The 18,924-nt window shown below is 64.3% G+C and overlaps 4 protein-coding genes across 4 annotated transcripts; all 4 read left to right on the top strand.

Moving 5' to 3' along the window:
• Positions 1-289: 289 nt before the first annotated feature.
• On the top strand, positions 290-2,174 carry LOC135316483 (proline-rich protein 22-like). Its single transcript, XM_064469940.1, has 3 exons — positions 290-392; positions 485-589; positions 1,012-2,174. The coding sequence occupies exons 1-3, from the start codon at positions 290-292 to the stop codon at positions 2,172-2,174; spliced, it is 1,371 nt and encodes a 456-aa protein (XP_064326010.1).
• Positions 2,175-5,235: 3,061 nt separating this feature from the next.
• On the top strand, positions 5,236-7,120 carry LOC135316482 (proline-rich protein 22-like). Its single transcript, XM_064469939.1, has 3 exons — positions 5,236-5,338; positions 5,431-5,535; positions 5,958-7,120. Exons 1-3 carry the CDS (start codon positions 5,236-5,238, stop codon positions 7,118-7,120), a joined length of 1,371 nt encoding a protein of 456 aa, XP_064326009.1.
• A 3,061-nt stretch (positions 7,121-10,181) lies between these two features.
• Positions 10,182-12,066, top strand: LOC135316481 (proline-rich protein 22-like). Its single transcript, XM_064469938.1, has 3 exons — positions 10,182-10,284; positions 10,377-10,481; positions 10,904-12,066. Exons 1-3 carry the CDS (start codon positions 10,182-10,184, stop codon positions 12,064-12,066), a joined length of 1,371 nt encoding a protein of 456 aa, XP_064326008.1.
• Positions 12,067-15,127: 3,061 nt separating this feature from the next.
• LOC135316480 (proline-rich protein 22-like) lies at positions 15,128-17,012 on the top strand. Its single transcript, XM_064469937.1, has 3 exons — positions 15,128-15,230; positions 15,323-15,427; positions 15,850-17,012. Exons 1-3 carry the CDS (start codon positions 15,128-15,130, stop codon positions 17,010-17,012), a joined length of 1,371 nt encoding a protein of 456 aa, XP_064326007.1.
• Positions 17,013-18,924: the final 1,912 nt, after the last annotated feature.

Here is an 18,924-nt window from a genome sequence, read left to right as displayed (position 1 = left end):
CCATCCCAGCACTCCGGGCGTGGGACTCGTTCCACCGGGGACCGCGAATCCCAAGGAGAGCCCAGCTCCGCAAAGGGACCAAAGGCTTCCAGAAACAGCCACTTGTACCCACCGCCGCTGACAGCTGATGAACCCGCAACACATCGGGGGCACCCCAGCCCCCCTTAACCCTTTCCCTCCCCAGGAGGAGCTGGGGAGGCTCTAGGGGCATGGCGGAACACGGACAGCCGACACGTTCTGTCCCGGGAGACCCCAGAGTCTCCTTAGAGGCCAACAACCACAACGAACCATGGCGCGGCCACCACTGGGGCTCCCACCGCGCGGCTCCCGTGCCGCCCCGGCACCCCGGCTCCTCCACACTTTTGTACTCCCCGAAACCTTCTCCCCACCAGGTAGGCAACGAGCCCAGCCCTGCAGCCCGGGGACCGCTCCTGGGGGCAAGAGCGGAGCTCACCACCGGCCATCGCTCCTGTCTCTCTTTCAGGCTCAGCCAACCTGTGCCCACTGCCCGCGCAGGAGCAGCCCTTCCCCGCAGCCTGGGCACCCCCACCGGCGGTGGCAACCCACGCCCCACAGGCACCACCAGCAGGTACGGCACCCCTCTCTGCTCGGCCACCCCAACACCTTCAGCATCCCCGACCCACGGGCACCTTCAGCCCCCCCACCACCATCCCCAGCCCCCCGGCAGATATGGCACAGGCCTTCAGCAAGCCTGAGTGAGCATCGCTGCCCTCCCCTGGCTGACGGGAGCCCACCGCATCCAATTTCCAGAGAATTCCCCAAAGGCTTGGGGACATCCCTCCCATTTCACCCTCTCAAACTGAACCTCCTCCCCAGTTTCCAAGCCCACCTTGCCGGCACAGCAGATCACCCCAGAGGCGGGGAGCGCCCCGGCCACAAGCTCCTAACGTACCTGGTGCAGAGACGGGGGCTACAGGCAATGGGGGCTGGCTCAGCAGGTGCCCCTGCAGGGTCCCCGTGGACCAACACGGCTCCCACTCACCCCCACAGGGCTGCAGAGGCCTCCACGGGGCTGCTTCTTCGACCCGCGGGCGTTCCACATGCAGCGCACAACCACCAGCCTGCTTCCACGGGCCACCGCCACGCTCGCCCACGGTGCCACTTCTCTGCCGGGTGCTGGCCTCTGGGGCCCCGGGGGCTGCGCGACCTGCCTGGCCTGGGCAGCCCCACGCACCCCCCACGGCCAACCCCAACACCACGCCCCCTACCAAGAGCAGAGGAGAGCGGTGGCCCCAGCCTCCCCGGTGCAGCCGCCGTCCAGCTCTGGCCTCCAGCACGCTGAAGGCACGGCTGCACCCTCGGCATGCAACATGCCACCAGGCACCAACGTCCCCACCAGCCCCTCGACTGCCACCCACAACCAAGGTCTTGGGGACCCAGCTGCTGGCCTTGGAGTCTCTGACAAGGAGCTTCTTGAAGAGGCCCTAAGGCTCCTTGGTTGCTCCCTGGATGCGGAGGGGCTCAGCCAGGGAGGGCCCAGCAGCGGCCCCATGCCTGGGGACCCCGGTGGCACCTGCGCAGAGGCTGGAGCGGTGGCCACAGCCTCCCCGATCTCGCCGACGGCCATCCCCGCCTATGAGCACGCCGAGGGGCAGCCAGCACACACCAACATCGCTGTCAGCGGCACCCCCGCGGGGGCACACCCGGGCACCAACATCCCCCTGGGCACCCACGTCCACACCAGCCCCTCTGCTGCTCCCCACAACCAGCCTCTGGGAGACCCGGCTGCTGACCTTGCGCTGCCCGATGAGGTGCCTCTCCACGAGGCCCTCAGGTTCTTTGGCTGCTCCATGGACGAGTCGGGGATCAGCCCGGAGGGTCCCAGCAGCGGCCCCACGCCTGGGGACCCTGGTGCCACCAGCGCAGGCATCCCCCCCTGCGACCTCGCCTCACTCGCTCTGCCCGAGGAGCTGCTCAGCCCTGACTACAGCGTCCCCGAGACCGCCGACGCCACCCTGAGCCTGGAAGAGTTTGTCCAGAGCATCGGGCTGGAGCTGCAGGAGCCGTGGGGGGATGCGGGGAGGGAGCTGCCAGGGCCCCAGCCTGCCATGGCAGGGGCACGGGGCAAGAAGCGGGGGAAGAGCCCCTTGCCAAAGGCCGCCAGCAAGCGCAGGGCTCTGGCAGGCAGCACGCGGGTGGCAGGGCGGGATTAGAGGGGGTGGCATGGCGGGGATTAGATGCAGCGTGGGGCTGAGGTGGAGGGCGGGGGAGTGGGGGTGGTGTTTAGGGGCGGAGGGCGGGGAGGCTGTTGGAGGGTGGGTGGGGTAGGGTAGCTTTGATTTTACCTGTTGCCTTGTGTTTTTTTCCATTAAAAGTTGTTTCTCCAGAACGGCTCTGTGCCTGCGTGGGAGGGGGAGGGAGCACAGGGGCCATGGGGAAATGGCACCCAAGGGGTGCAAAAGCCCCGCTGAGCCCCACATCACAGCCAGCAAGCCCCAAAGGGCACCGAGCCTCCCCCAGGGACGAGTCACCGCCAGCAGAGCAGGCAATGGTGGTGGGGGACTCCCCTGTCCCCTTCCCCAGGGGGGGCGGCCCTTTGGTGGGGGAGCCACGACAGTCGGGGCCCTGCAGGACTCACAGACACGGCCCCACACGGAAAGCAGCACAGAGCCCCTGGGACAAGGGTTCCGTACCACATGGAGGGCTACAGCTTCCCTGAGCCTCACTAGATAAAGAAGAGGGGGAGGGCGAGGGCTCCCCCTCGGCTCCTGGCGGACACCCAGAGCCTCTGCGACAAGGGCAGAGCTCGGGGGCCGGGGAGGGCACACCCCCCCCCAACAGGGCCTGCAAGGCCTTCGTCTTGAGCACGACCGGCGTCCCCTCCAGCAGGGACAGGGCTCGCTGCAAAGGCCCTCAAAGGCCCGCAAGACAATCGCGCCCTTCCTCGGGGCCCACTGTGCGCAGCCCCGAAGCACACCTTTGCCTCACTGCCGCACCAAAAGGTCCCCAAACGACACCAAGAATGGCGAGGGAGGGAGCTGCAGGCCAGGCAGGGACCCTCCTCCCCTTCTCGGGCTCCGCCGTGGGCAGCTGCAACACCAGGAAGGAGGCGGGGTTGGGAGAGGGGGAACTAGTAAGAATAATGACAAGACATGGCATTGGCCAGAAAGTGCCCCGAAGCTTCGTCCCTCTTTATTGCTGCAACGTGGGCCCAGTGCAGCCAACGGCGACTCTGGGGAGCTGCCTCAGCTTTGCGGGTGGGTCTTGCAGAAGGTGCGGGCTGAGGTCCCGTCAGAGCAGCCCCCGGCACCGGCAGTCGTAGGGGATAAGCCCCTTCCTTCGGGCAGTCCCAGTGATGCCGCTGGGGCGTTAGGAGTCCCGTTGGGGCCTGCACGGGCGCAGTCCCGGTGCCATCAGCATGGCACGGCGCAGCTCCCGGGGATGCTGCCGCTCACCGTCTCATCTCGCACGCTCGCCCGCCCCGAGCATCGTCCTCGCCCCAACACTCCTGTCCCCTGCACCAGCTGCACCGCCACCGCGCGCAATCTTTGGAATCGGGATCCCTCCAGTCCGAAACACTCTCTCCTAGACCCAAGCCTGCAGCTAGAGGCACTAACAAACTCTGCACATGATAGCCTAGGCCTCTTAAAGCATCGACTGCAAGAAACCAGCAAGACGGCTGCTCAAATCTGAGCTGTGTTAGACTTCCTCCTGCCGAGGGAGAAAGGCGTATGCGGGAAGCTGAAGCTATCGGGAGGTGACAGTTGCGTCCACATGGCACACGTTTCAGTGCCACTACGAGAACAGATGAACGAGGTGAAGAGAATGGCCAAAGACACCAGAGAAATGCCCACTGCGCTAGGGACTAAGTGCCTGGGGAAAGTTTTCAGTGCGTTTGGGATTTCCCTGTTGGGGAGGCTAAGTAGCCTCCCTCAGTCTTTGCTAACGGTCATCATCGTAATTGTGGTAGTTTGTATTATTATCAGCTGTATTAAGAGCACGCTACGGAAATCCGTGTCCGCTGTGAAGGAGTCGCTCCCTTAAAAGCTGTCCCTGAGGCTAACGCTGCCCTAAATGCCATGTGTGAAATGGCCACGCCCCCAGTCTGCACCCACGCACTTGACATTCCCCCTTCAAACCCTATCCCTATGGGAGATGGATGTCCCAACACAACCCCAGGATGATGTTCGTATGTTTGCTCGTTGCTACTGTTAGTCACCGTTCGAATGTTGAAGATTGCTGCAGGGTTGATAGTTTGTGGTAGGTCGACTGTTGACTGATTGCGAACGATAACAGCTGAAAGACACTTGAAGAATGATGATCCACGCTGGGTATTAAACTCACCGACGCTTTGCCCCCTTTAAACTCTTGGGAGCAAGAGGTGACTGTACCACCGCTCCAAAGAAACCAGTTGGATCATGACTGTGGTTGCGAGGTGAGCTTGACGTTTGCTCTCTCAAAAGCCAGGGGAGCAACTCTGCTCTCCTTCTTTCTCATTACACGGACCGTTTTCAACTCAACCGCTTCACCATCACTGTGGCCAAGACCATCCCTTCTCCCACCAGCCCTCCTCCATTCACAACCAGCAAGTCGAGGAGGGCCTCTTTCCCGGGGGGATCCCTGAGGCTGTGTGAAAACGACTTCTCCCCAGCAAAGTCCAGGATTTTTCCAGGCCTGCTCCTCACAGCAGGATGGCATTCCCGGCTGATGCCTGGCAAGTGGAAGCCTGGCTCCCAGGCCACAGATTCCTCCTAATCACCTATAGGCTAACTCCCCGCTGCCGGCATGCCGGCTGGGCCATCGGCAGCACACAGCCACTCCAACAGCTGCCTTGGCTGCCACCCGCCTGGTCCTCCCCCGCAGCCTCCCGACCACAGCACCGCTGACTGCAAGGGCTGCACCATCAAACCCCTCCCTTTCCACCATCCACGTCGGCACCGCCACCTCGCCTGCCCTGCCCACCCCTCCTGAAGAGCCCCTACCCGCCATCCCAGCACTCCAGGCGTGGGACTCGTTCCACCGGGGACCGCGAATCCCAAGGAGAGCCCAGCTCCGCAAAGGGACCAAAGGCTTCCAGAAACAGCCACTTGTACCCACCGCCGCTGACAGCTGATGAACCCGCAACACATCGGGGGCACCCCAGCCCCCCTTAACCCTTTCCCTCCCCAGGAGGAGCTGGGGAGGCTCTAGGGGCATGGCGGAACACGGACAGCCGACACGTTCTGTCCCGGGAGACCCCAGAGTCTCCTTAGAGGCCAACAACCACAACGAACCATGGCGCGGCCACCACTGGGGCTCCCACCGCGCGGCTCCCGTGCCGCCCCGGCACCCCGGCTCCTCCACACTTTTGTACTCCCCGAAACCTTCTCCCCACCAGGTAGGCAACGAGCCCAGCCCTGCAGCCCGGGGACCGCTCCTGGGGGCAAGAGCGGAGCTCACCACCGGCCATCGCTCCTGTCTCTCTTTCAGGCTCAGCCAACCTGTGCCCACTGCCCGCGCAGGAGCAGCCCTTCCCCGCAGCCTGGGCACCCCCACCGGCGGTGGCAACCCACGCCCCACAGGCACCACCAGCAGGTACGGCACCCCTCTCTGCTCGGCCACCCCAACACCTTCAGCATCCCCGACCCACGGGCACCTTCAGCCCCCCCACCACCATCCCCAGCCCCCCGGCAGATATGGCACAGGCCTTCAGCAAGCCTGAGTGAGCATCGCTGCCCTCCCCTGGCTGACGGGAGCCCACCGCATCCAATTTCCAGAGAATTCCCCAAAGGCTTGGGGACATCCCTCCCATTTCACCCTCTCAAACTGAACCTCCTCCCCAGTTTCCAAGCCCACCTTGCCGGCACAGCAGATCACCCCAGAGGCGGGGAGCGCCCCGGCCACAAGCTCCTAACGTACCTGGTGCAGAGACGGGGGCTACAGGCAATGGGGGCTGGCTCAGCAGGTGCCCCTGCAGGGTCCCCGTGGACCAACACGGCTCCCACTCACCCCCACAGGGCTGCAGAGGCCTCCACGGGGCTGCTTCTTCGACCCGCGGGCGTTCCACATGCAGCGCACAACCACCAGCCTGCTTCCACGGGCCACCGCCACGCTCGCCCACGGTGCCACTTCTCTGCCGGGTGCTGGCCTCTGGGGCCCCGGGGGCTGCGCGACCTGCCTGGCCTGGGCAGCCCCACGCACCCCCCACGGCCAACCCCAACACCACGCCCCCTACCAAGAGCAGAGGAGAGCGGTGGCCCCAGCCTCCCCGGTGCAGCCGCCGTCCAGCTCTGGCCTCCAGCACGCTGAAGGCACGGCTGCACCCTCGGCATGCAACATGCCACCAGGCACCAACGTCCCCACCAGCCCCTCGACTGCCACCCACAACCAAGGTCTTGGGGACCCAGCTGCTGGCCTTGGAGTCTCTGACAAGGAGCTTCTTGAAGAGGCCCTAAGGCTCCTTGGTTGCTCCCTGGATGCGGAGGGGCTCAGCCAGGGAGGGCCCAGCAGCGGCCCCATGCCTGGGGACCCCGGTGGCACCTGCGCAGAGGCTGGAGCGGTGGCCACAGCCTCCCCGATCTCGCCGACGGCCATCCCCGCCTATGAGCACGCCGAGGGGCAGCCAGCACACACCAACATCGCTGTCAGCGGCACCCCCGCGGGGGCACACCCGGGCACCAACATCCCCCTGGGCACCCACGTCCACACCAGCCCCTCTGCTGCTCCCCACAACCAGCCTCTGGGAGACCCGGCTGCTGACCTTGCGCTGCCCGATGAGGTGCCTCTCCACGAGGCCCTCAGGTTCTTTGGCTGCTCCATGGACGAGTCGGGGATCAGCCCGGAGGGTCCCAGCAGCGGCCCCACGCCTGGGGACCCTGGTGCCACCAGCGCAGGCATCCCCCCCTGCGACCTCGCCTCACTCGCTCTGCCCGAGGAGCTGCTCAGCCCTGACTACAGCGTCCCCGAGACCGCCGACGCCACCCTGAGCCTGGAAGAGTTTGTCCAGAGCATCGGGCTGGAGCTGCAGGAGCCGTGGGGGGATGCGGGGAGGGAGCTGCCAGGGCCCCAGCCTGCCATGGCAGGGGCACGGGGCAAGAAGCGGGGGAAGAGCCCCTTGCCAAAGGCCGCCAGCAAGCGCAGGGCTCTGGCAGGCAGCACGCGGGTGGCAGGGCGGGATTAGAGGGGGTGGCATGGCGGGGATTAGATGCAGCGTGGGGCTGAGGTGGAGGGCGGGGGAGTGGGGGTGGTGTTTAGGGGCGGAGGGCGGGGAGGCTGTTGGAGGGTGGGTGGGGTAGGGTAGCTTTGATTTTACCTGTTGCCTTGTGTTTTTTTCCATTAAAAGTTGTTTCTCCAGAACGGCTCTGTGCCTGCGTGGGAGGGGGAGGGAGCACAGGGGCCATGGGGAAATGGCACCCAAGGGGTGCAAAAGCCCCGCTGAGCCCCACATCACAGCCAGCAAGCCCCAAAGGGCACCGAGCCTCCCCCAGGGACGAGTCACCGCCAGCAGAGCAGGCAATGGTGGTGGGGGACTCCCCTGTCCCCTTCCCCAGGGGGGGCGGCCCTTTGGTGGGGGAGCCACGACAGTCGGGGCCCTGCAGGACTCACAGACACGGCCCCACACGGACAGCAGCACAGAGCCCCTGGGACAAGGGTTCCGTACCACATGGAGGGCTACAGCTTCCCTGAGCCTCACTAGATAAAGAAGAGGGGGAGGGCGAGGGCTCCCCCTCGGCTCCTGGCGGACACCCAGAGCCTCTGCGACAAGGGCAGAGCTCGGGGGCCGGGGAGGGCACACCCCCCCCCAACAGGGCCTGCAAGGCCTTCGTCTTGAGCACGACCGGCGTCCCCTCCAGCAGGGACAGGGCTCGCTGCAAAGGCCCTCAAAGGCCCGCAAGACAATCGCGCCCTTCCTCGGGGCCCACTGTGCGCAGCCCCGAAGCACACCTTTGCCTCACTGCCGCACCAAAAGGTCCCCAAACGACACCAAGAATGGCGAGGGAGGGAGCTGCAGGCCAGGCAGGGACCCTCCTCCCCTTCTCGGGCTCCGCCGTGGGCAGCTGCAACACCAGGAAGGAGGCGGGGTTGGGAGAGGGGGAACTAGTAAGAATAATGACAAGACATGGCATTGGCCAGAAAGTGCCCCGAAGCTTCGTCCCTCTTTATTGCTGCAACGTGGGCCCAGTGCAGCCAACGGCGACTCTGGGGAGCTGCCTCAGCTTTGCGGGTGGGTCTTGCAGAAGGTGCGGGCTGAGGTCCCGTCAGAGCAGCCCCCGGCACCGGCAGTCGTAGGGGATAAGCCCCTTCCTTCGGGCAGTCCCAGTGATGCCGCTGGGGCGTTAGGAGTCCCGTTGGGGCCTGCACGGGCGCAGTCCCGGTGCCATCAGCATGGCACGGCGCAGCTCCCGGGGATGCTGCCGCTCACCGTCTCATCTCGCACGCTCGCCCGCCCCGAGCATCGTCCTCGCCCCAACACTCCTGTCCCCTGCACCAGCTGCACCGCCACCGCGCGCAATCTTTGGAATCGGGATCCCTCCAGTCCGAAACACTCTCTCCTAGACCCAAGCCTGCAGCTAGAGGCACTAACAAACTCTGCACATGATAGCCTAGGCCTCTTAAAGCATCGACTGCAAGAAACCAGCAAGACGGCTGCTCAAATCTGAGCTGTGTTAGACTTCCTCCTGCCGAGGGAGAAAGGCGTATGCGGGAAGCTGAAGCTATCGGGAGGTGACAGTTGCGTCCACATGGCACACGTTTCAGTGCCACTACGAGAACAGATGAACGAGGTGAAGAGAATGGCCAAAGACACCAGAGAAATGCCCACTGCGCTAGGGACTAAGTGCCTGGGGAAAGTTTTCAGTGCGTTTGGGATTTCCCTGTTGGGGAGGCTAAGTAGCCTCCCTCAGTCTTTGCTAACGGTCATCATCGTAATTGTGGTAGTTTGTATTATTATCAGCTGTATTAAGAGCACGCTACGGAAATCCGTGTCCGCTGTGAAGGAGTCGCTCCCTTAAAAGCTGTCCCTGAGGCTAACGCTGCCCTAAATGCCATGTGTGAAATGGCCACGCCCCCAGTCTGCACCCACGCACTTGACATTCCCCCTTCAAACCCTATCCCTATGGGAGATGGATGTCCCAACACAACCCCAGGATGATGTTCGTATGTTTGCTCGTTGCTACTGTTAGTCACCGTTCGAATGTTGAAGATTGCTGCAGGGTTGATAGTTTGTGGTAGGTCGACTGTTGACTGATTGCGAACGATAACAGCTGAAAGACACTTGAAGAATGATGATCCACGCTGGGTATTAAACTCACCGACGCTTTGCCCCCTTTAAACTCTTGGGAGCAAGAGGTGACTGTACCACCGCTCCAAAGAAACCAGTTGGATCATGACTGTGGTTGCGAGGTGAGCTTGACGTTTGCTCTCTCAAAAGCCAGGGGAGCAACTCTGCTCTCCTTCTTTCTCATTACACGGACCGTTTTCAACTCAACCGCTTCACCATCACTGTGGCCAAGACCATCCCTTCTCCCACCAGCCCTCCTCCATTCACAACCAGCAAGTCGAGGAGGGCCTCTTTCCCGGGGGGATCCCTGAGGCTGTGTGAAAACGACTTCTCCCCAGCAAAGTCCAGGATTTTTCCAGGCCTGCTCCTCACAGCAGGATGGCATTCCCGGCTGATGCCTGGCAAGTGGAAGCCTGGCTCCCAGGCCACAGATTCCTCCTAATCACCTATAGGCTAACTCCCCGCTGCCGGCATGCCGGCTGGGCCATCGGCAGCACACAGCCACTCCAACAGCTGCCTTGGCTGCCACCCGCCTGGTCCTCCCCCGCAGCCTCCCGACCACAGCACCGCTGACTGCAAGGGCTGCACCATCAAACCCCTCCCTTTCCACCATCCACGTCGGCACCGCCACCTCGCCTGCCCTGCCCACCCCTCCTGAAGAGCCCCTACCCGCCATCCCAGCACTCCAGGCGTGGGACTCGTTCCACCGGGGACCGCGAATCCCAAGGAGAGCCCAGCTCCGCAAAGGGACCAAAGGCTTCCAGAAACAGCCACTTGTACCCACCGCCGCTGACAGCTGATGAACCCGCAACACATCGGGGGCACCCCAGCCCCCCTTAACCCTTTCCCTCCCCAGGAGGAGCTGGGGAGGCTCTAGGGGCATGGCGGAACACGGACAGCCGACACGTTCTGTCCCGGGAGACCCCAGAGTCTCCTTAGAGGCCAACAACCACAACGAACCATGGCGCGGCCACCACTGGGGCTCCCACCGCGCGGCTCCCGTGCCGCCCCGGCACCCCGGCTCCTCCACACTTTTGTACTCCCCGAAACCTTCTCCCCACCAGGTAGGCAACGAGCCCAGCCCTGCAGCCCGGGGACCGCTCCTGGGGGCAAGAGCGGAGCTCACCACCGGCCATCGCTCCTGTCTCTCTTTCAGGCTCAGCCAACCTGTGCCCACTGCCCGCGCAGGAGCAGCCCTTCCCCGCAGCCTGGGCACCCCCACCGGCGGTGGCAACCCACGCCCCACAGGCACCACCAGCAGGTACGGCACCCCTCTCTGCTCGGCCACCCCAACACCTTCAGCATCCCCGACCCACGGGCACCTTCAGCCCCCCCACCACCATCCCCAGCCCCCCGGCAGATATGGCACAGGCCTTCAGCAAGCCTGAGTGAGCATCGCTGCCCTCCCCTGGCTGACGGGAGCCCACCGCATCCAATTTCCAGAGAATTCCCCAAAGGCTTGGGGACATCCCTCCCATTTCACCCTCTCAAACTGAACCTCCTCCCCAGTTTCCAAGCCCACCTTGCCGGCACAGCAGATCACCCCAGAGGCGGGGAGCGCCCCGGCCACAAGCTCCTAACGTACCTGGTGCAGAGACGGGGGCTACAGGCAATGGGGGCTGGCTCAGCAGGTGCCCCTGCAGGGTCCCCGTGGACCAACACGGCTCCCACTCACCCCCACAGGGCTGCAGAGGCCTCCACGGGGCTGCTTCTTCGACCCGCGGGCGTTCCACATGCAGCGCACAACCACCAGCCTGCTTCCACGGGCCACCGCCACGCTCGCCCACGGTGCCGCTTCTCTGCCGGGTGCTGGCCTCTGGGGCCCCGGGGGCTGCGCGACCTGCCTGGCCTGGGCAGCCCCACGCACCCCCCACGGCCAACCCCAACACCACGCCCCCTACCAAGAGCAGAGGAGAGCGGTGGCCCCAGCCTCCCCGGTGCAGCCGCCGTCCAGCTCTGGCCTCCAGCACGCTGAAGGCACGGCTGCACCCTCGGCATGCAACATGCCACCAGGCACCAACGTCCCCACCAGCCCCTCTGCTGCCACCCACAACCAAGGTCTTGGGGACCCAGCTGCTGGCCTTGGAGTCTCTGACAAGGAGCTTCTTGAAGAGGCCCTAAGGCTCCTTGGTTGCTCCCTGGATGCGGAGGGGCTCAGCCAGGGAGGGCCCAGCAGCGGCCCCATGCCTGGGGACCCCGGTGGCACCTGCGCAGAGGCTGGAGCGGTGGCCACAGCCTCCCCGATCTCGCCGACGGCCATCCCCGCCTATGAGCACGCCGAGGGGCAGCCAGCACACACCAACATCGCTGTCAGCGGCACCCCCGCGGGGGCACACCCGGGCACCAACATCCCCCTGGGCACCCACGTCCACACCAGCCCCTCTGCTGCTCCCCACAACCAGCCTCTGGGAGACCCGGCCGCTGACCTTGCGCTGCCCGATGAGGTGCCTCTCCACGAGGCCCTCAGGTTCTTTGGCTGCTCCGTGGACGAGTCGGGGATCAGCCCGGAGGGTCCCAGCAGCGGCCCCACGCCTGGGGACCCTGGTGCCACCAGCGCAGGCATCCCCCCCTGCGACCTCGCCTCACTCGCTCTGCCCGAGGAGCTGCTCAGCCCTGACTACAGCGTCCCCGAGACCGCCGACGCCACCCTGAGCCTGGAAGAGTTTGTCCAGAGCATCGGGCTGGAGCTGCAGGAGCCGTGGGGGGATGCGGGGAGGGAGCTGCCAGGGCCCCAGCCTGCCATGGCAGGGGCACGGGGCAAGAAGCGGGGGAAGAGCCCCTTGCCAAAGGCCGCCAGCAAGCGCAGGGCTCTGGCAGGCAGCACGCGGGTGGCAGGGCGGGATTAGAGGGGGTGGCATGGCGGGGATTAGATGCAGCGTGGGGCTGAGGTGGAGGGCGGGGGAGTGGGGGTGGTGTTTAGGGGCGGAGGGCGGGGAGGCTGTTGGAGGGTGGGTGGGGTAGGGTAGCTTTGATTTTACCTGTTGCCTTGTGTTTTTTTCCATTAAAAGTTGTTTCTCCAGAACGGCTCTGTGCCTGCGTGGGAGGGGGAGGGAGCACAGGGGCCATGGGGAAATGGCACCCAAGGGGTGCAAAAGCCCCGCTGAGCCCCACATCACAGCCAGCAAGCCCCAAAGGGCACCGAGCCTCCCCCAGGGACGAGTCACCGCCAGCAGAGCAGGCAATGGTGGTGGGGGACTCCCCTGTCCCCTTCCCCAGGGGGGGCGGCCCTTTGGTGGGGGAGCCACGACAGTCGGGGCCCTGCAGGACTCACAGACACGGCCCCACACGGAAAGCAGCACAGAGCCCCTGGGACAAGGGTTCCGTACCACATGGAGGGCTACAGCTTCCCTGAGCCTCACGAGATAAAGAAGAGGGGGAGGGCGAGGGCTCCCCCTCGGCTCCTGGCGGACACCCAGAGCCTCTGCGACAAGGGCAGAGCTCGGGGGCCGGGGAGGGCACACCCCCCCCCAACAGGGCCTGCAAGGCCTTCGTCTTGAGCACGACCGGCGTCCCCTCCAGCAGGGACAGGGCTCGCTGCAAAGGCCCTCAAAGGCCCGCAAGACAATCGCGCCCTTCCTCGGGGCCCACTGTGCGCAGCCCCGAAGCACACCTTTGCCTCACTGCCGCACCAAAAGGTCCCCAAACGACACCAAGAATGGCGAGGGAGGGAGCTGCAGGCCAGGCAGGGACCCTCCTCCCCTTCTCGGGCTCCGCCGTGGGCAGCTGCAACACCAGGAAGGAGGCGGGGTTGGGAGAGGGGGAACCAGTAAGAATAATGACAAGACATGGCATTGGCCAGAAAGTGCCCCGAAGCTTCGTCCCTCTTTATTGCTGCAACGTGGGCCCAGTGCAGCCAACGGCGACTCTGGGGAGCCGCCTCAGCTTTGCGGGTGGGTCTTGCAGAAGGTGCGGGCTGAGGTCCCGTCAGAGCAGCCCCCGGCACCGGCAGTCGTAGGGGATAAGCCCCTTCCTTCGGGCAGTCCCAGTGATGCCGCTGGGGCGTTAGGAGTCCCGTTGGGGCCTGCACGGGCGCAGTCCCGGTGCCATCAGCATGGCACGGCGCAGCTCCCGGGGATGCTGCCGCTCACCGTCTCATCTCGCACGCTCGCCCGCCCCGAGCATCGTCCTCGCCCCAACACTCCTGTCCCCTGCACCAGCTGCACCGCCACCGCGCGCAATCTTTGGAATCGGGATCCCTCCAGTCCGAAACACTCTCTCCTAGACCCAAGCCTGCAGCTAGAGGCACTAACAAACTCTGCACATGATAGCCTAGGCCTCTTAAAGCATCGACTGCAAGAAACCAGCAAGACGACTGCTCAAATCTGAGCTGTGTTAGACTTCCTCCTGCCGAGGGAGAAAGGCGTATGCGGGAAGCTGAAGCTATCGGGAGGTGACAGTTGCGTCCACATGGCACACGTTTCAGTGCCACTACGAGAACAGATGAATGAGGTGAAGAGAATGGCCAAAGACACCAGAGAAATGCCCACTGCGCTAGGGACTAAGTGCCTGGGGAAAGTTTTCAGTGCGTTTGGGATTTCCCTGTTGGGGAGGCTAAGTAGCCTCCCTCAGTCTTTGCTAACGGTCATCATCGTAATTGTGGTAGTTTGTATTATTATCAGCTGTATTAAGAGCACGCTACGGAAATCCGTGTCCGCTGTGAAGGGGTCGCTCCCTTAAAAGCTGTCCCTGAGGCTAACGCTGCCCTAAATGCCATGTGTGAAATGGCCACGCCCCCAGTCTGCACCCAGGCACTTGACATTCCCCCTTCAAACCCTATCCCTATGGGAGATGGATGTCCCAACACAACCCCAGGATGATGTTCGTATGTTTGCTCGTTGCTACTGTTAGTCACCATTCGAATGTTGAAGATTGCTGCAGGGTTGATAGTTCGTGGTAGGTCGACTGTTGACTGATTGCGAACGATAACAGCTGAAAGACACTTGAAGAATGATGATCCACGCTGGGTATTAAACTCACCGACGCTTTGCCCCCTTTAAACTCTTGGGAGCAAGAGGTGACTGTACCACCGCTCCAAAGAAACCAGTTGGATCATGACTGTGGTTGCGAGGTGAGCTTGACGTTTGCTCTCTCAAAAGCCAGGGGAGCAACTCTGCTCTCCTTCTTTCTCATTACACGGACCGTTTTCAACTCAACCGCTTCACCATCACTGTGGCCAAGACCATCCCTTCTCCCACCAGCCCTCCTCCATTCACAACCAGCAAGTCGAGGAGGGCCTCTTTCCCGGGGGGATCCCTGAGGCTGTGTGAAAACGACTTCTCCCCAGCAAAGTCCAGGATTTTTCCAGGCCTGCTCCTCACAGCAGGATGGCATTCCCGGCTGATGCCTGGCAAGTGGAAGCCTGGCTCCCAGGCCACAGATTCCTCCTAATCACCTATAGGCTAACTCCCCGCTGCCGGCATGCCGGCTGGGCCATCGGCAGCACACAGCCACTCCAACAGCTGCCTTGGCTGCCACCCGCCTGGTCCTCCCCCGCAGCCTCCCGACCACAGCACCGCTGACTGCAAGGGCTGCACCATCAAACCCCTCCCTTTCCACCATCCACGTCGGCACCGCCACCTCGCCTGCCCTGCCCACCCCTCCTGAAGAGCCCCTACCCGCCATCCCAGCACTCCAGGCGTGGGACTCGTTCCACCGGGGACCGCGAATCCCAAGGAGAGCCCAGCTCCGCAAAGGGACCAAAGGCTTCCAGAAACAGCCACTTGTACCCACCGCCGCTGACAGCTGATGAACCCGCAACACATCGGGGGCACCCCAGCCCCCCTTAACCCTTTCCCTCCCCAGGAGGAGCTGGGGAGGCTCTAGGGGCATGGCGGAACACGGACAGCCGACACGTTCTGTCCCGGGAGACCCCAGAGTCTCCTTAGAGGCCAACAACCACAACGAACCATGGCGCGGCCACCACTGGGGCTCCCACCGCGCGGCTCCCGTGCCGCCCCGGCAACCCGGCTCCTCCACACTTTTGTACTCCCCGAAACCTTCTCCCCACCAGGTAGGCAACGAGCCCAGCCCTGCAGCCCGGGGACCACTCCTGGGGGCAAGAGCGGAGCTCACCACCGGCCATCGCTCCTGTCTCTCTTTCAGGCTCAGCCAACCTGTGCCCACTGCCCGCGCAGGAGCAGCCCTTCCCCGCAGCCTGGGCACCCCCACCGGCGGTGGCAACCCACGCCCCACAGGCACCACCAGCAGGTACGGCACCCCTCTCTGCTCGGCCACCCCAACACCTTCAGCATCCCCGACCCACGGGCACCTTCAGCCCCCCCACCACCATCCCCAGCCCCCCGGCAGATATGGCACAGGCCTTCAGCAAGCCTGAGTGAGCATCGCTGCCCTCCCCTGGCTGACGGGAGCCCACCGCATCCAATTTCCAGAGAATTCCCCAAAGGCTTGGGGACATCCCTCCCATTTCACCCTCTCAAACTGAACCTCCTCCCCAGTTTCCAAGCCCACCTTGCCGGCACAGCAGATCACCCCAGAGGCGGGGAGCGCCCCGGCCACAAGCTCCTAACGTACCTGGTGCAGAGACGGGGGCTACAGGCAATGGGGGCTGGCTCAGCAGGTGCCCCTGCAGGGTCCCCGTGGACCAACACGGCTCCCACTCACCCCCACAGGGCTGCAGAGGCCTCCACGGGGCTGCTTCTTCGACCCGCGGGCGTTCCACATGCAGCGCACAACCACCAGCCTGCTTCCACGGGCCACCGCCACGCTCGCCCACGGTGCCGCTTCTCTGCCGGGTGCTGGCCTCTGGGGCCCCGGGGGCTGCGCGACCTGCCTGGCCTGGGCAGCCCCACGCACCCCCCACGGCCAACCCCAACACCACGCCCCCTACCAAGAGCAGAGGAGAGCGGTGGCCCCAGCCTCCCCGGTGCAGCCGCCGTCCAGCTCTGGCCTCCAGCACGCTGAAGGCACGGCTGCACCCTCGGCATGCAACATGCCACCAGGCACCAACGTCCCCACCAGCCCCTCTGCTGCCACCCACAACCAAGGTCTTGGGGACCCAGCTGCTGGCCTTGGAGTCTCTGACAAGGAGCTTCTTGAAGAGGCCCTAAGGCTCCTTGGTTGCTCCCTGGATGCGGAGGGGCTCAGCCAGGGAGGGCCCAGCAGCGGCCCCATGCCTGGGGACCCCGGTGGCACCTGCGCAGAGGCTGGAGCGGTGGCCACAGCCTCCCCGATCTCGCCGACGGCCATCCCCGCCTATGAGCACGCCGAGGGGCAGCCAGCACACACCAACATCGCTGTCAGCGGCACCCCCGCGGGGGCACACCCGGGCACCAACATCCCCCTGGGCACCCACGTCCACACCAGCCCCTCTGCTGCTCCCCACAACCAGCCGCTGGGAGACCCGGCCGCTGACCTTGCGCTGCCCGATGAGGTGCCTCTCCACGAGGCCCTCAGGTTCTTTGGCTGCTCCATGGACGAGTCGGGGATCAGCCCGGAGGGTCCCAGCAGCGGCCCCATGCCTGGGGACCCTGGTGCCGCCAGCGCAGGCATCCCCCCCTGCGACCTCGCCTCACTCGCTCTGCCCGAGGAGCTGCTCAGCCCTGACTACAGCGTCCCTGAGACCGCCGACGCCACCCTGAGCCTGGAAGAGTTTGTCCAGAGCATCGGGCTGGAGCTGCAGGAGCCGTGGGGGGATGCGGGGAGGGAGCTGCCAGGGCCCCAGCCTGCCATGGCAGGGGCACGGGGCAAGAAGCGGGGGAAGAGCCCCTTGCCAAAGGCCGCCAGCAAGCGCAGGGCTCTGGCAGGCAGCACGCGGGTGGCAGGGCGGGATTAGAGGGGGTGGCAAGGCGGGGATTAGATGCAGCGTGGGGCTGAGGTGGAGGGCGGGGGAGTGGGGGTGGTGTTTAGGGGCGGAGGGCGGGGAGGCTGTTGGAGGGTGGGTGGGGTAGGGTAGCTTTGATTTTGCCTGTTGCCTTGTGTTTTTTTCCATTAAAAGTTGTTTCTCCAGAACGGCTCTGTGCCTGCGTGGGAGGGGGAGGGAGCACAGGGGCCACGGGGAAATGGCACCCAAGGGGTGCAAAAGCCCCGCTGAGCCCCACATCACAGCCAGCAAGCCCCAAAGGGCACCGAGCCTCCCCCAGGGACGAGTCACCGCCAGCAGAGCAGGCAATGGTGGTGGGGGACTCCCCTGTCCCCTTCCCCAGGGGGGGCGGCCCTTTGGTGGGGGAGCCACGACAGTCGGGGCCCTGCAGGACTCACAGACACGGCCCCACACGGAAAGCAGCACAGAGCCCCTGGGACAAGGGTTCCGTACCACATGGAGGGCTACAGCTTCCCTGAGCCTCACTAGATAAAGAAGAGGGGGAGGGCGAGGGCTCCCCCTCGGCTCCTGGCGGACACCCAGAGCCTCTGCGACAAGGGCAGAGCTCGGGGGCCGGGGAGGGCACACCCCCCCCCAACAGGGCCTGCAAGGCCTTCGTCTTGAGCACGACCGGCGTCCCCTCCAGCAGGGACAGGGCTCGCTGCAAAGGCCCTCAAAGGCCCGCAAGACAATCGCGCCCTTCCTCGGGGCCCACTGTGCGCAGCCCCGAAGCACACCTTTGCCTCACTGCCGCACCAAAAGGTCCCCAAACGACACCAAGAATGGCGAGGGAGGGAGCTGCAGGCCAGGCAGGGACCCTCCTCCCCTTCTCGGGCTCCGCCGTGGGCAGCTGCAACACCAGGAAGGAGGCGGGGTTGGGAGAGGGGGAACCAGTAAGAATAATGACAAGACATGGCATTGGCCAGAAAGTGCCCCGAAGCTTCGTCCCTCTTTATTGCTGCAACGTGGGCCCAGTGCAGCCAACGGCGACTCTGGGGAGCCGCCTCAGCTTTGCGGGTGGGTCTTGCAGAAGGTGCGGGCTGAGGTCCCGTCAGAGCAGCCCCCGGCACCGGCAGTCGTAGGGGATAAGCCCCTTCCTTCGGGCAGTCCCAGTGATGCCGCTGGGGCGTTAGGAGTCCCGTTGGGGCCTGCACGGGCGCAGTCCCGGTGCCATCAGCATGGCACGGCGCAGCTCCCGGGGATGCTGCCGCTCACCGTCTCATCTCGCACGCTCGCCCGCCCCGAGCATCGTCCTCGCCCCAACACTCCTGTCCCCTGCACCAGCTGCACCGCCACCGCGCGCAATCTTTGGAATCGGGATCCCTCCAGTCCGAAACACTCTCTCCTAGACCCAAGCCTGCAGCTAGAGGCACTAACAAACTCTGCACATGATAGCCTAGGCCTCTTAAAGCATCGACTGCAAGCAACCAGCAAGACGACTGCTCAAATCTGAGCTGTGTTAGACTTCCTCCTGCCGAGGGAGAAAGGCGTATGCGGGAAGCTGAAGCTATCGGGAGGTGACAGTTGCGTCCACATGGCACACGTTTCAGTGCCACTACGAGAACAGATGAATGAGGTGAAGAGAATGGCCAAAGACACCAGAGAAATGCCCACTGCGCTAGGGACTAAGTGCCTGGGGAAAGTTTTCAGTGCGTTTGGGATTTCCCTGTTGGGGAGGCTAAGTAGCCTCCCTCAGTCTTTGCTAACGGTCATCATCGTAATTGTGGTAGTTTGTATTATTATCAGCTGTATTAAGAGCACGCTACGGAAATCCGTGTCCGCTGTGAAGGAGTCGCTCCCTTAAAAGCTGTCCCTGAGGCTAACGCTGCCCTAAATGCCATGTGTGAAATGGCCACGCCCCCAGTCTGCACCCACGCACTTGACA

The sequence above is a fragment of the Phalacrocorax carbo genome, chromosome 19 (genome assembly GCF_963921805.1).
Source record: "Phalacrocorax carbo chromosome 19, bPhaCar2.1, whole genome shotgun sequence".
Lineage (NCBI taxonomy): Eukaryota > Metazoa > Chordata > Aves > Suliformes > Phalacrocoracidae > Phalacrocorax > Phalacrocorax carbo.
This window is presented reverse-complemented; position numbering and strand designations above follow the sequence as displayed.

Excerpts from the sequence above, each read along its gene's own strand:
- LOC135316483 (XM_064469940.1), top strand. The coding sequence starts at position 290 with ATGGCGCGGCCACCACTGGGGCTCCCACCGCGCGGCTCCCGTGCCGCC. Across the intron at positions 393-484 it reads CGAAACCTTCTCCCCACCAG|GCTCAGCCAACCTGTGCCCA; the intron begins GTAGGCAACGAG and ends TCTCTCTTTCAG. Across the intron at positions 590-1,011 it reads CCCACAGGCACCACCAGCAG|GGCTGCAGAGGCCTCCACGG; the intron begins GTACGGCACCCC and ends TCACCCCCACAG.
- LOC135316482 (XM_064469939.1), top strand. The coding sequence starts at position 5,236 with ATGGCGCGGCCACCACTGGGGCTCCCACCGCGCGGCTCCCGTGCCGCC. Across the intron at positions 5,339-5,430 it reads CGAAACCTTCTCCCCACCAG|GCTCAGCCAACCTGTGCCCA; the intron begins GTAGGCAACGAG and ends TCTCTCTTTCAG. Across the intron at positions 5,536-5,957 it reads CCCACAGGCACCACCAGCAG|GGCTGCAGAGGCCTCCACGG; the intron begins GTACGGCACCCC and ends TCACCCCCACAG.
- LOC135316481 (XM_064469938.1), top strand. The coding sequence starts at position 10,182 with ATGGCGCGGCCACCACTGGGGCTCCCACCGCGCGGCTCCCGTGCCGCC. Across the intron at positions 10,285-10,376 it reads CGAAACCTTCTCCCCACCAG|GCTCAGCCAACCTGTGCCCA; the intron begins GTAGGCAACGAG and ends TCTCTCTTTCAG. Across the intron at positions 10,482-10,903 it reads CCCACAGGCACCACCAGCAG|GGCTGCAGAGGCCTCCACGG; the intron begins GTACGGCACCCC and ends TCACCCCCACAG.
- LOC135316480 (XM_064469937.1), top strand. The coding sequence starts at position 15,128 with ATGGCGCGGCCACCACTGGGGCTCCCACCGCGCGGCTCCCGTGCCGCC. Across the intron at positions 15,231-15,322 it reads CGAAACCTTCTCCCCACCAG|GCTCAGCCAACCTGTGCCCA; the intron begins GTAGGCAACGAG and ends TCTCTCTTTCAG. Across the intron at positions 15,428-15,849 it reads CCCACAGGCACCACCAGCAG|GGCTGCAGAGGCCTCCACGG; the intron begins GTACGGCACCCC and ends TCACCCCCACAG.